General features: G+C 49.3%; 1 protein-coding gene across 1 annotated transcript in view; it reads right to left on the bottom strand.

Annotated features, from left to right (window-relative positions):
• The window catches only part of LOC145361655 (SH3 domain-binding protein 1-like), a 56,736-nt gene that overhangs the window by 17,998 nt on the left and 25,559 nt on the right, over positions 1-13,179 (bottom strand). Inside the window, exons 11-15 of the mRNA XM_080217537.1 lie at positions 10,262-10,373; positions 8,648-8,729; positions 7,787-7,867; positions 6,568-6,681; positions 4,076-4,173 (exon numbers count right to left, since the gene is read on the bottom strand). Coding sequence (XP_080073663.1) covers positions 4,076-4,173; positions 6,568-6,681; positions 7,787-7,867; positions 8,648-8,729; positions 10,262-10,373 — 487 coding nt within the window. The remainder of the gene's footprint in view (positions 1-4,075; positions 4,174-6,567; positions 6,682-7,786; positions 7,868-8,647; positions 8,730-10,261; positions 10,374-13,179) is intronic.

Below are 13,179 nucleotides of genomic sequence, written 5' to 3'. Positions count from 1 at the left end.
CCTGTAAATACTAACACACACCCAGCGATCCCCCCCTGTAAATACTAACACACGCTCAGCGATCCCCCTGTAAATACTAACACACACCCAGCGATCCCCCCCTGTAAATACTAACACACACCCAGCGATCCCCCCCTGTAAATACTAACACACACCCAGCGATCCACCCTGGAAATACTAACACACACCCAGCGTTCCCCCTGTAAATACTAACACACACCCAGCGATCCCCCCCTGTAAATACTAACACACACCCAGCGATCCACCCTGTAAATACTAACACACACCCAGCGATCCCCCTGTAAATACTAACACACACCCAGCGATCCCCCCCTGTAAATACTAACACACGCTCAGCGATCCACCCTGGAAATACTAACACACACCCAGCGATCCACCCTGGAAATACTAACACACACCCAGCGATCCCCCTGTAAATACTAACACACACCCAGCGATCCCCCCCTGTAAATACTAACACACGCTCAGCGATCCCCCTGTAAATACTAACACACACCCAGCGATCCCCCCCTGTAAATACTAACACCCACCCAGCGATCCCCCCCTGTAAATACTAACACACACCCAGCGATCCCCCTGTAAATACTAACACACACCCAGCGATCCACCCTGGAAATACCAACACACACCCAGCGATCCACCCTGGAAATACTAACACACACCCAGCGATCCCCCTGTAAATACTAACACACACCCAGCGATCCCCCTGTAAATACTAACACACACCCAGCGTTCCCCCCCCTGTAAATACTAACACACACCCAGCGATCCCCCTGTAAATACTAACACACACCCAGCGATCCCCCCCTGTAAATACTAACACACACCCAGCGATCCCCCCCTGTAAATACTAACACACACCCAGCGTTCCCCCCCCGTAAATACTAACACACACCCAGCGATCCCCCTGTAAATACTAACACACACCCAGCGATCCCCCCCGTAAATACTAACACACACCCAGCGATCCCTCCTGTAAATACTAACACACACCCAGCGATCCCCCCCTGTAAATACTAACACACACCCAGCGATCCCCCCTGTAAATACTAACACACACCCAGCGATCCCCCCCGTAAATACTAACACATACCCAGTGATCCCCCCCTGTAAATACTAACACACACCCAGCGATCCCCCCCTGTAAATACTAACACACACCCAGTGATCCCCCTGTAAATACTAACACACACCCAGCGATCCCCCCCTGTAAATACTAACACACACCCAGTGATCCCCCCCTGTAAATACTAACTCACACCCAGCGATCCCCCTGTAAATACTAACACACACCCAGCAATTCCCCTGTAAATACTAACACATACCCAGCGATCCCCCCCTGTAAATACTAACACACACCCAGCGATCCCCCTGTAAATACTAACACACACCCAGCGATCCCCCCCTGTAAATACTAACACACACCCAGCGATCCCTCCTGTAAATACTAACACACACCCAGCGATCCCCCCCTGTAAATACTAACACACACCCAGCGATCCCCCCCTGTAAATACTAACACACACCCAGCGATCCCCCCCGTAAATACTAACACATACCCAGTGATCCCCCCCTGTAAATACTAACACATACCCAGCGATCCCCCCCTGTAAATACTAACACACACCCAGCGATCCCCCCCTGTAAATACTAACACACACCCAGTGATCCCCCCCTGTAAATACTAACTCACACCCAGCGATCCCCCTGTAAATACTAACACACACCCAGCAATTCCCCTGTAAATACTAACACATACCCAGCGATCCCCCCCTGTAAATACTAACACACACCCAGCGATCCCTCCTGTAAATACTAACACACACCCAGCGATTCCCCCCTGTAAATACTAACACACACCCAGCGATTCCCCTGTAAATACCAACACACACCCAGCGATCCCCCCCTGTCAATACCAACACACACCCAGCGATCCCCCCTGTAAATACCAACACACACTCGGCGATTCCCCCCTGTAAATACTAACACACACCCAGCGATTGCCCCCTATAAATACTAACACACACCCAGTGATCCCCCCTGTAAATACTAACACACACCCAGCGATCCCCCCCTGTAAATACTAACACACACCCAGTGATCCCCCCTGTAAATACTAACACACACCCAGCAATCCCTCCTGTAAATACTAACACGCTCCCAGCGATCCCCCCTGTAAATACTAACACACACCCAGCGATCCCCCTGTAAATACTGACACACTCCCCCCGGGGACCCCCTGTAAATACTGACACACTCACTGGGGATTCCCCTGTAAATACTGACACACTCCCCCCGGGGACCCCCTGTAAATACTGACACACTCTCCGGCTATCCCTCCGTAAATACTGACACACTGTCCGGGGATCCCCCTGTAAATGCTGACACACTCCCCGCGGGGACCCCCTGTAAATACTGACACACTCGCTGGGGATTCCCCTGTAAATACTGACACACTCCCCTGGGACCCCCTGTAAATCCTGACACACTCCCCGGGGATTCCCCTGTAAATACTGACACACTCCCCGGGGATTCCCCAGTAAATACACACACACTCGCTGGGAGGGGTGATACAATCAGGTAAAGAGTGACACAGTCTCTTTTATAGGAATGAAACAGAGAACAGGGAGAGTGTCACGGGTGTAGTTAAGCTGGCCAACTGTGTCCACATGACACACTGGGATAGCATTGCATCTCCAGCATACTGCCTTGAGTATGACAGCTACCCAGAATAGAACACTTCTGTTCTGCATTCCACTGGATTCCGTTATGAGCGGCTGACTCAAGGCAACAGAATTCCTCGCTGGACAATCAGCTCCGAACTCCAGTGACAGTCTGGGTACTTATTATCGAAACAATCAGTAGGGGGCAATGTGAGATAATATTAAACCCTCGCCATTGCTGGCTTCAAGTCAGAATTCACATTCAGACTGTATCAATGGAAAGCAGATCTTGCACAGGGAATCTCACAGTCTTCTCATTATTCCACAGCTTTCACCAAATAAATGATAGGAGACATGAGAATTTCTGTGCAAATTGCAGGGGTCCCCCATCAAACACTCTCAGGAAAGGTACAGCACGGGGTTAGATACAGAGTAAAGCTCCCTCTACACTGTCCCCCCCATCAAACACTCCCAGGACAGGTACAGCACAGGGTTAGATACAGAGTAAAGCTCCCTCTGCACTGTCCCCCATCAAACACTCCCAGGAAAGGTACAGCACGGGGTTAGATACAGAGTAAAGCTCCCTCTACACTGTCCCCTTCAAACACTCCAATGACAAGTACAGCACGGGGTTAGATACAGAGTAAAGCTCCCTCTACACTGTTCCCCCGTCAAACACTCCCAGGACAGGTACAGCACGGGGTTAGATACAGAGTAAAGCTCCCTCTACACTGTTCCCCCATCAAACAATCCCAGGACAGGTACAGCACGGGGTTAGATACAGAGTAAAGCTCCCTCTACACTGTCCCCATCAAACACTCCCAGGACAGGTACAGCACAGGGTTAGATACAGAGTAAAGCTCCCTCTACACTGTCCTCCATCAAACACTCCCAGGACAGGTACAGCACGGGGTTAGATACAGAGTAAAGCTCCCTCTACACTGTCCTCATCAAACACTCCTGTCCTTTCACTCAGATTTGGAACAGAGAAGCAGCAGAAGTTTGTATTTCCGATAGCCATTTGTTGACATTATTTTCTGATTGGACTGCAGTCCAACACTGGGATCTTCTACCTGGAGGTCCTAACCTGTGACCTATCACCTCTGAATCCCCACCCCCACAATCCCGACATTGGTCGATCTACGTTCCTTCCTGTGGGCCAATGGGAATGCCAACAGCTTGTTCTGTCCTCAGCAGGCAGGGCCTCGGTGCTGCTGGGTGATAACCAGCTTCCTTGCAACTTGTTGCCCGGGTTCACCCGAGGGTGAAACAGTCTCACATAGGGTTTGGGGTGGTGGGGAAGGAAAGGAAAGAGCAAGTGGGTGAGTTACAGCGCAATGCGTGGGGTAAATCACAAGGGGAGCTCGGAGGGATTAAGGGACAGTCCTCACCTTCCGGGAAGATGCTGTCTGCATGCTGAATGATGGGCTCCATCACCGAGACCACTTGAACAGACGACGCTGATGCCATATCCACCAGGGACACCTTCCTGGAACAGGACGTGAGAGCAAAGCAGGGTTTAATGTGCCTTCATCTCACACCGCAAAACAGTTTGCACATTTGGGCTTTGTTCTCCACACACAAGTGGGCCCACTTTTTCCACAAGAAGAGATGGGCGCCTTTCATGACACCCCTACACAGCCCGTCACTGTGTAGCGAAGTCACTGTTGCAGTGCCGGAAATTCTGCAGCCAATTTGTGCAGAGCAAGATCCCAAATAGAGTACCGTAACAATGAAGGAGCAGTGCTCTGAAAGCTCGTGATTCCAAATAAACCTGTTGGACTGTAACCTGGTGTTGTGAGACTTCTTACTGTGCCCACTCCAGTCCAAAGCCAGCATCTCCACCTCATGGCTACCATATAGAACAATTTGATCATTTTCTTAAGCAGTATTGGTTGAGGATAAATACTGGGAAACAGGGAAAACTTCCAAATACTTCCATAGGGTCTTTGAAAGCCAGTGAAGAGGGCAATCAGACTTATGCCCCTTTTGAAGTTTGGAGTTTAATGCAGAGAAGTGTGAGGTAATTCACTTTGGTAGGAATAACAGATGTGTTGAGTATAGGGCTAACGGGAAGACTTTGAATAGCGTGGAGGAGCAGAGGGATCTAGGTGTATGTGTACATAGATCCCTGAAAGTTGGGAATCAAGTAGATAAGGTTGTTAAGAAGGCATACAGTGTCTTGGCGTTTATTGGTAGGGGGATTGAATTTAGGAGCCGTAGCGTTATGTTGCAACTGTACACAACTCTGGTGCGGTCGCACTTGGAGTACTGTGTGCAGTTCTGGTCCCCACATTACAGGAAGGATGTGGAGGCTTTGGAGAGGGTGCAGAGGAGGTTTACCAGGATGTTGCCTGGTATGGAGGGGAGATCCTATGAGGAGAGGCTGAGGGACTTGGGGTTGTTTTCGCTGGAAAGAAGGCGGCTAAGAGGGGATCTTATTGAAACATATAAGATGATTAGAGGTTTAGATAGGGTGGATAGTGATAGCCTTTTTCCTCTGATGGAAAAATCTAGCACGAGGGGGCATGGCTTTAAACTAAGGGGGGGTAGTTATAGGACAGATGTCAGGGGTAGGTTCTTTACCCAGAGGGTGGTGAGGGATTGGAATGCCCTGCCTGCTGCAGTTGTGAATGCGCCTAGTTTGGGGGCATTTAAGAGGTCTGTGGATAGGTTTATGGACGAAAAGGGATTGGTTTAGGTTAGTGGGTCATTGTTGTTGTTTTTTTTTAACTGGTCGGCGCAACATCGTGGGCCGAAGGGCCTGTTCTGCGCTGTAATGTTCTATGTTCTATGTTCTATGAATGATAGAATCTTACTCCCTCTGTGCTCCACTGCATGTCTTGTCCAGGATACTGTGCTCAGTTCTGGTCACCTCATTACAGGAAGGATGTGGAAGCCATAGAAAGGAGATTTACAAGGATGTTGCCTGGATTGGGGAGCATGTCTTACGAGGATAGGTTGAGGGAGCTCGGCCTTTTCTCCTTGGAGAGACAAAGGATGAGAGGTGACCTGATAGAGGTGTATTAGATGATGAGAGGTATTGATCGAGTGAATCCTCAGAGGCTTTTTCCCAGGGCTGAAATGGCTGCCACAAGAGGACACAGGTTTAGGGTGCCGGGGAGTAGGTACAGGGGAGATGTCAGAGGTAAGTTCTTCACTCAGAGAGTGGTGGGTGTGTGGAATGGGCTGCCGGCAACGGTGGTGGAGGTGGATTCGATAGGGTCTTTTAAGAGACTTTTAGATAAGTACATGGAACTTAGTAAGATAGAGGGTTATAGGTAAGCCTAGTCATCTCTAAGGTAGGGATATGTTTGGTGCAACTTTGTGGGCCGAAGGGCCTGTATTGTGCTGTAGTTTTTCTATGTTTCTTACGCTCAAATCACTTGGTTGAGATTCAAACCCTGTGAGCTTTTGACTTAGAGATGAAAGTCTACCACAAAGGCACGAGAGGAATTTAATTTCTGTTGGAGCTGCTCTGGGTCTCACCCCCATTGTCACAAGGACTGGGAACTAGGGCACGGGCAGCATCTCACTGTTCAGCCATTGGAGAGGTGGAGCTCCTCTAGCCTGGCACCAAGCAGCCCCGAAACCTGCAAGGTTGAAGTTATACTGTCAATTGTGCATTTTCCATTTGGTGGCAAATTCCAGCGAGCAATCCCCCTCATAAACAACATTCCAAGTTAGTTTTCAAAGGAAGTGGAAATAGTTGGAAGGGCATCTTTCCACCTTCAGCAGGAAGTGACAGGGAATGACTTCCTGTTTACAGGCCTGAGGAGGACAAAATGGCCGCCTCTCTATTGGGCTCCCGGCAACAATTGGCCAAATGCAAAAATGGAATTGCCATGATGTTCAGTGACCTTTCACTTGACCTTTAACTTACCCTTCATCCCTGGGCCAGAGGAGGTTTGGACCCAGCACGATGGCAATGTTACTCGGACTCATTTTGTTCACTTCCTGATATTCTGCCAACTTTGCCAAGAACTTAATGAGATACCTGGTTTAAAAAAAATAAGAGGTTTATTTTCCTTTTCTATCGGTTTGAGGTTTTCCCAGCATATCGCTCCAACACTTCATAAAATCTCTACAGTGCAGAAGGAGGCCATTCAGCCCATTGAGCCTGCACCAACAACGATCCCACCCGAGCCCTATCCCTGTAACCCCACATATTTACCCTGCTTGTGCCCCTGACACTAAGGGGCAATTTAGCATGGCCAATCCACCCAACCTGCAAATCTTTGGACACTAAGGGGCAATTTAGCTTGGCCAATGCACATAACCTACACATCTTGGGTGGCACAGTGGTTAGCACTGCTGCCTCACAGCACCAAGGACCTGGGTTCGATTCCCGGCTTGGGTGACTGTCGGTGTGGAGTTTGCATGTTCTCTCTGTGTTTGCGTGGGTTTCCTCCGGGTGCTCCAGTTTCCTCTGACAGTCCCAGTTAGATGCACTGGCCATGCTAAATTCTCCCTAAGTGTACCCGAACAGGCAGAGTGTGGCGACTAGGGGATTTTCACATTAACTTCATTGCAGTGTTAATGTAAGCCTACTTGTGACACCACTAACTAAACTTTAAATTTAAAACATTGTAGGTGGTATTTACTTTCATAGAATTATAGAATCCCTACAGTACAGAAAGAGGCCATTTGGCCCATCGATTCTGCACCGACCACAATGGCACCTATGCCCTATTACCATAAACCCACATATTTACCCAGCTAATCCCCCTAACAGTCACACCAATTTAGCATTGGCCAATGCACCTAACTCGCACGTCTTTGCGCTGTGGGAGGCAGATCGGAGCACCCGGAGGAAACCCACGCAGACACAGGGAGAACATGCAAACTCCACACAGACAGTGACCCAAGCCAGGAATTGAACCCGGGTCCCTGGCGCTGTGAGGCAGCAGTGCTAACCACCGTGCCACTTTGCCACTCCAAGCACCTGTTTAGTTTTACCACGAGGGTGGTGTGTAAATGTCTGTGTCCAGTTCTGCCTCCATCCTGAGTATTTCGATTTTTTTTTACAAATAAGAAGGATTGAATATCGCAAGGCGTTTGACACTCTCCCACCCCCACTTCCCCACTGTATCTGACATTACCGGAAGTTACTGTAGGACGATGGGGGTAGTTTGGCGCAGACTTCTCGTAGACTCTCCACCTTCTTGGGAAGATCCTTCTCACTGCAACAAAACAAAAGAGTCAACAATGATCCTGGGGATCTGGGAATGAGGTTTTTCACACTGGTCCACCTCAGCAAAAAAAATCCCTCCCCCTGCTACCCCCCGCCTTAAATAATGGTACATTCTTGGAAAACCCATCGTGTGTCTATTGGCTGATCAGCTGGCCTCTATGTGATTTATGGTCACATGTTCCTCAGGAAGCTGAGTGGCCATTGACGCATTCGACAATTATACATCCATAAAACAGCAACTCAAAGACTTCTACGTGGATAGAATTGAAGAAGGACTGACACGGTGGCACAGTGGTTAGCGCCGCTGCCTCACAGTGCCAGGGACCTGCATGGGCTCACTGTCTGTCTGGAGTTTGCATGTTCTCCCAATGTCTGCATGGGTTTCCTCCGGGTTCTCCAGTTTTCTCCCGCAGTCCGGAAGATGCGCAGGTTAGGTGGATTGGTCATGCTAAATTGCCCCTTGAAATCCCAAGATGTGCAGGTTAGGGTGGATTGGCCATGCTAAATTGGACCTTAGTGTCCAAAGACATGCAGGTTAAGAGGACTGGCCATGCTAAATTGCACCTTAGTGTCCAAAGATGTGTAGGTCAGGTGGATTGGCCATGCTAAATTACCGTTTAGTATCAGGGGGATTAGCAGGGTAAACATATGTGGTTATGGGGATTGGGCCTGGGATAGGATTGCTGTTGGTGTAGGTTTGAAGGGCCGAATGGCCTCCTTCTGCACTGTAGGAGATTCTGTGAAGACAAACAAAAGCCCCATCACATACCTGGCAGCGTGGAACCACTCTTCATAAAGTTCAAAGGTCATGAGGGGTTGAGGTAATTCGCGGAGGTAAGACTTTAACGCCCCTATCACAGAGACAGAGAGAGAGAGAGAGAGAAAGGGGAGGATTATTTCGGCAGCTGCGCACGTCACCCTTAACAAGAACGGAGTCATCCTGGAAATAATCCGCGTTGGGAACACTGCAGCAAGACCTCCTTTCAGCAGCTGGAAATTTTCTGGCCATTCTCACCAGCCAGACCTTCTGGTCCCATTAATGGCCCATCCCCCCCACCCCTCACAACACCCCCACCCCCCCATTCCCTCACCCCCACCACGGGTTCCCCAGCAACAGAGGGTCCGAACTGGCAGCGGCGCGAATGGAGAATTCCACCGCTGGCCAAGAGTGGGTCATCCCTGCTGCTGGAAAACACGCCGCAGAGGGAATGGAAAATCCCACCCAGTGTCTTAATTTGAAGAATAAATTCTTGGTTTTTGGGTGTTGCCGGGGAGACAGGCATTAATCCTCTGTCAGTACAATTAACAAACTCCCGTTACCACTTCAGAGCAGCATCCATATGTTGAGGCCCCAACCCCTCTAAATGTGTTAAAGAGATGTCACTGAACAGGTTTTTAAATTCATTTATCAGTGTCACAAGTAGGCTTACATGAACACAGCAATGAAGTGACTGTGAAAATACCTCAGTCGCCACACTCCGGCGCCTGTTTGGGTACACGGAGGGAGAGTTTAGCGTGGCCCATGCACCCTAATCGGCGTGTCCTTTGGACTACAGGAAGAAACCGGAGCACCCGGAGGAAACCCACACAGACATGGGGAGACTCCGCACAGACAGTGACCCGAGCCGGGAATGGAACCCGGGTCGCTGGTGCTAAGAGGCAGCAGTGCTAACCACTGTACCACCATGCTGATGGCAATAAGGCAGAATTTTTTGCAGCATTTCTTGCTACCTGCAATGATAATTCAGGTTTTTGAAAAGAGTTTTTGCACGAATCGATTTCAGAGATATCTGTCCTGCAGATGGAAAGTGCAGCAGGGATTAGCATCTGAACTGAACCATTGGTGTCAGTGTTCCTAACAGAGAGGTGTAGGTGTCTCCATCAAACACTCCCAGGACAGGTACAGCACAGGGTTAGATACAGAGTAAAGCTCCCTCTACACTGTCCCCCATCAAACACTCCCAGGACAGGTACAGCACGGGGTTAGATACAGAGTAAAGCTCCCTCTACACTGTCCCCCCATCAAACACTCCCAGGACAGGTACAGCACGGGGTTAGATACAGAGTAAAGCTCCCTCTACACTGTCCCCCATCAAACACTCCCAGGACAGGTACAGCACAGGGTTAGATACAGAGTAAAGCTCCCTCTACACTGTCCCCCATCAAACACTCCCAGGACAGGTACAGCACGGGGTTAGATACAGAGTAAAGCTCCCTCTACACTGTCCCCCATCAAACACTCCCAGGACAGGTACAGCACGGGGTTAGATACAGAGTAAAGCTCCCTCTACACTGTCCCCATCAGGACAGGTACTATGTGGGGTATTTAGTTACTTATTCTCTAGACATTAAAGGAGTGAGTTGCATCATCTGAAACTCTTACCTGCCACGGCGTGAGAGTCCGATTTGAATTCCTGGGCGTCAAAGGATCCTCTGTCCAGAGCGGATTTTAACCGTTTCAGGACTGAAGCAGCAGCGGCTAATCTGAACAGTCCCTGAGAGAGAGGCAGCAAAATCCATTAGTTTAACAGATCCTGAGGAATGGATGGGATTCCCAGTTCTCAACTGCATTGCTTACAGGAAGCAGCACGTACTAACGTGTCTTCCCTGAGCGGCACTGAGGTTTAAACCTCCAGCTGTCTCACATTCTTATAAATGAGAGTCAGAACTCTTTTTTTCCTGGAACATTCATGCTGTGGGTGTCACTGGCAAGGCCAACATTTGTTGGCCATCCCTGATTGAGAAAGTGCTGATGTTTTAAACATCTGTAGCCCAGTGTGAGGTAGGCACACCCATCGCGCTGTTAGGGAGGGAGTTTCAGGATTTTGACCCAGTGATAGTGAAGGAACGGCCGATATATTTCCAAATCAGGATGGTGTGTGGCTTGGAAGGGAACCTCCAGGTAGTGGTGTTCCCCGTGTACCTGTTGCCCTTGTCCTTCTGGATGGTAACAGTTGTGAGTTTGGAAGGTGCTGTCTGAGGATCTTTGGTGAATTGCTGCAGTGATCTCTGGAATTCTCTGCCCGTTGAAGTGGTGGAGGCTGCCTCGCTAAATATTTTTAAGAAGCGGGTTGATGGGTTCTTGATAAGAGAGGGGATTAAGGGTTATGGGGAGAGGGCGGGAAAGTGGAACTGAGCCACAACAGATCAGCCATGATCTTATTGAATGGCGGGGCAGGCTCGAAGGGCTAGATGGCCTACTCCTGCTCCTATTTCTTATGTTCTTATTTCTTATGAATCTTGTGGATGTAAAGTTAAAGCTTCATTATTGGTCACAAGTAAGCTTACAACAAATTACAGTGAAAATCCCCTAGTCACCAAACTCCAACATTTGTTCGGGAACAATGAGGCAGAAGTTAGCATGGCCAATTCACTTAACCCACACGTCTTTCAGACTGTGGGAGGAAACCGGAGCACCCGGAGGAAACCCACACAGAGACGGGGAGAATGTGCAGACTCTACACAGACAGCGACCCAAGACAGGAATCAAACCCTGGTCCCTGGCACTGGTGAGGCAGCAGTGCTAACCAGTGGTACACACAACTGCCACTGTGTGCCGGTGGTGGAGAGAGTGGCTGTTTGTGGATGTGGTGCCAATCAAGTGGGGCTGCTTTGTCCTGGATGGTGTTGAGCTCCTTGAGTATTTTTGGAGCTGCACCCATCCAGGTAAGTGGGGAGTATTCCATCACACTCCTGACTTGTGCATTGCAGATGGTGGACAGGCTTCAGGGGATCAGGAGGTGAGTTACTCGCTGCAGGATTCCCAGCCTGTACAGATATATGAGGAGAGATTGACGAGGTTAGAATTGTTTTCACTAGAGTTCAGACGAATGAGGGGGGATCTCATAGAGATTTATAAAATTCTAACAGAACTAGACAGAGTAGGTCAGAGAAAATGTCCCCGATGGTGGGGGGAGTGCAGAACCAGGGGTCACAATCTGAGGATTCGGGGTAGACCATTTAGGACGGAGGTGAGGAGACATTTCTTCACCCAAAGAGTGGTGAGCCTGTGGAATTCATTACCACAGGGAGTAGTTGATGCCAAAATATTGAATGTATTCAAGAGGCAGCTGGATATAGCACTTGGGGTGAATGGGATCAAAGGTTGTGGGGAGAAAACAGGATTGGGCTATTGAGTTGGACGTTCGGCCATGATCGTGATGAATGGTGGAGCAGGCTTGAAGGGCTGAATGGCCTCCTCCTGCTCCTATCTTCTATGTTTCTATGTTGCCTCCGACCTGCTCTTGTAGCCATGGTGTTTAAATGGCTGGTCCGGTTCAGTTTATGGTCAATGGTGATGCCAAGATGCCAATAGTTGGGGTTTTGTGATAGCATTACTGTCAAACATTAAGGGGAACTGGTAAATCTCTCCTTTGTTGGAACTAGTCTTTGACTGGCACCTGTATCTTGTGAATGTTAGTTTCTGCTTATTGGCCCAAAGCTTGAGTGTTGGGCATGTCTCGCTGCACGAAAGCACAGATTGAGGGGTTGGTTAGATCAGTGGGCTGGACGGCTGGTTAGTGATGCAGGGCGATATCAACAACATGGGCTCAGTTCCCACACCGGCTGAGGTTATTCATGGAGGCCCCACCTTCTCGACCTTGTCCGAGGTGTGCTCACCCTCAGATTAAATCACCACCAGCCAGCCCTCCCTCTCAAAGAGGAGAGCAGCCCATGGTCGTCTGGGACTATGGCGACTTTTACAGATGGGTTCAGTATCTGAGGTGTTGTAAATGGTATTGAAGTTCCTGCGATCATCGGGAAACATCCCACTTCCCACTTCACAATGCCGGGAACATCACAGGTAAAGTAGCTGAAGATGTTTGGATGCGAGGACACGAATCGGAAACAATTCTGCACTTTAGCACATGGTTATATTCCATCCTCCTCCATTGCAAGCAATGCAAGGAAACCACTTCCATTCTCCACTTCACAGTTTGCGATCTGGTCTTTGCATATTGAATATTTTAGAATGTCGAGTTGTTAGTGGGTTCATAATCTCTTACCCGGTGAAATAGCTCAATATGGTCAAGGATATCACCACTCCACGCAAAGCCTACCTCTCCACTGTCCTAGGACAGGTACAGCACCGGGTTAGATACAGAGTAAAACTCCCTCTACACTGTCCCCCATCAAACACTCCCAGGACAGGTACAGCACGGGGTTAGATACAGAGTAAAGCTCCCTCTACACTGTCCCCCATCAAACACTCCCAGGACAGGTACAGCACGGGGTTAGATACAGAGTAAAGATATCTCAATGCTATGCTCATAGTACCCAACTTGAGGTGAAACACCTCGT

The sequence above is a fragment of the Carcharhinus amblyrhynchos genome, chromosome 35 (genome assembly GCF_965287045.1).
Source record: "Carcharhinus amblyrhynchos chromosome 35, sCarAmb.v2.hapA, whole genome shotgun sequence".
In the NCBI taxonomy this organism is placed as follows: Eukaryota; Metazoa; Chordata; class Chondrichthyes; order Carcharhiniformes; family Carcharhinidae; genus Carcharhinus; species Carcharhinus amblyrhynchos.
Note: the sequence above shows the minus strand (reverse complement) of the source record. Positions and strands in the feature narration are given on the sequence as shown.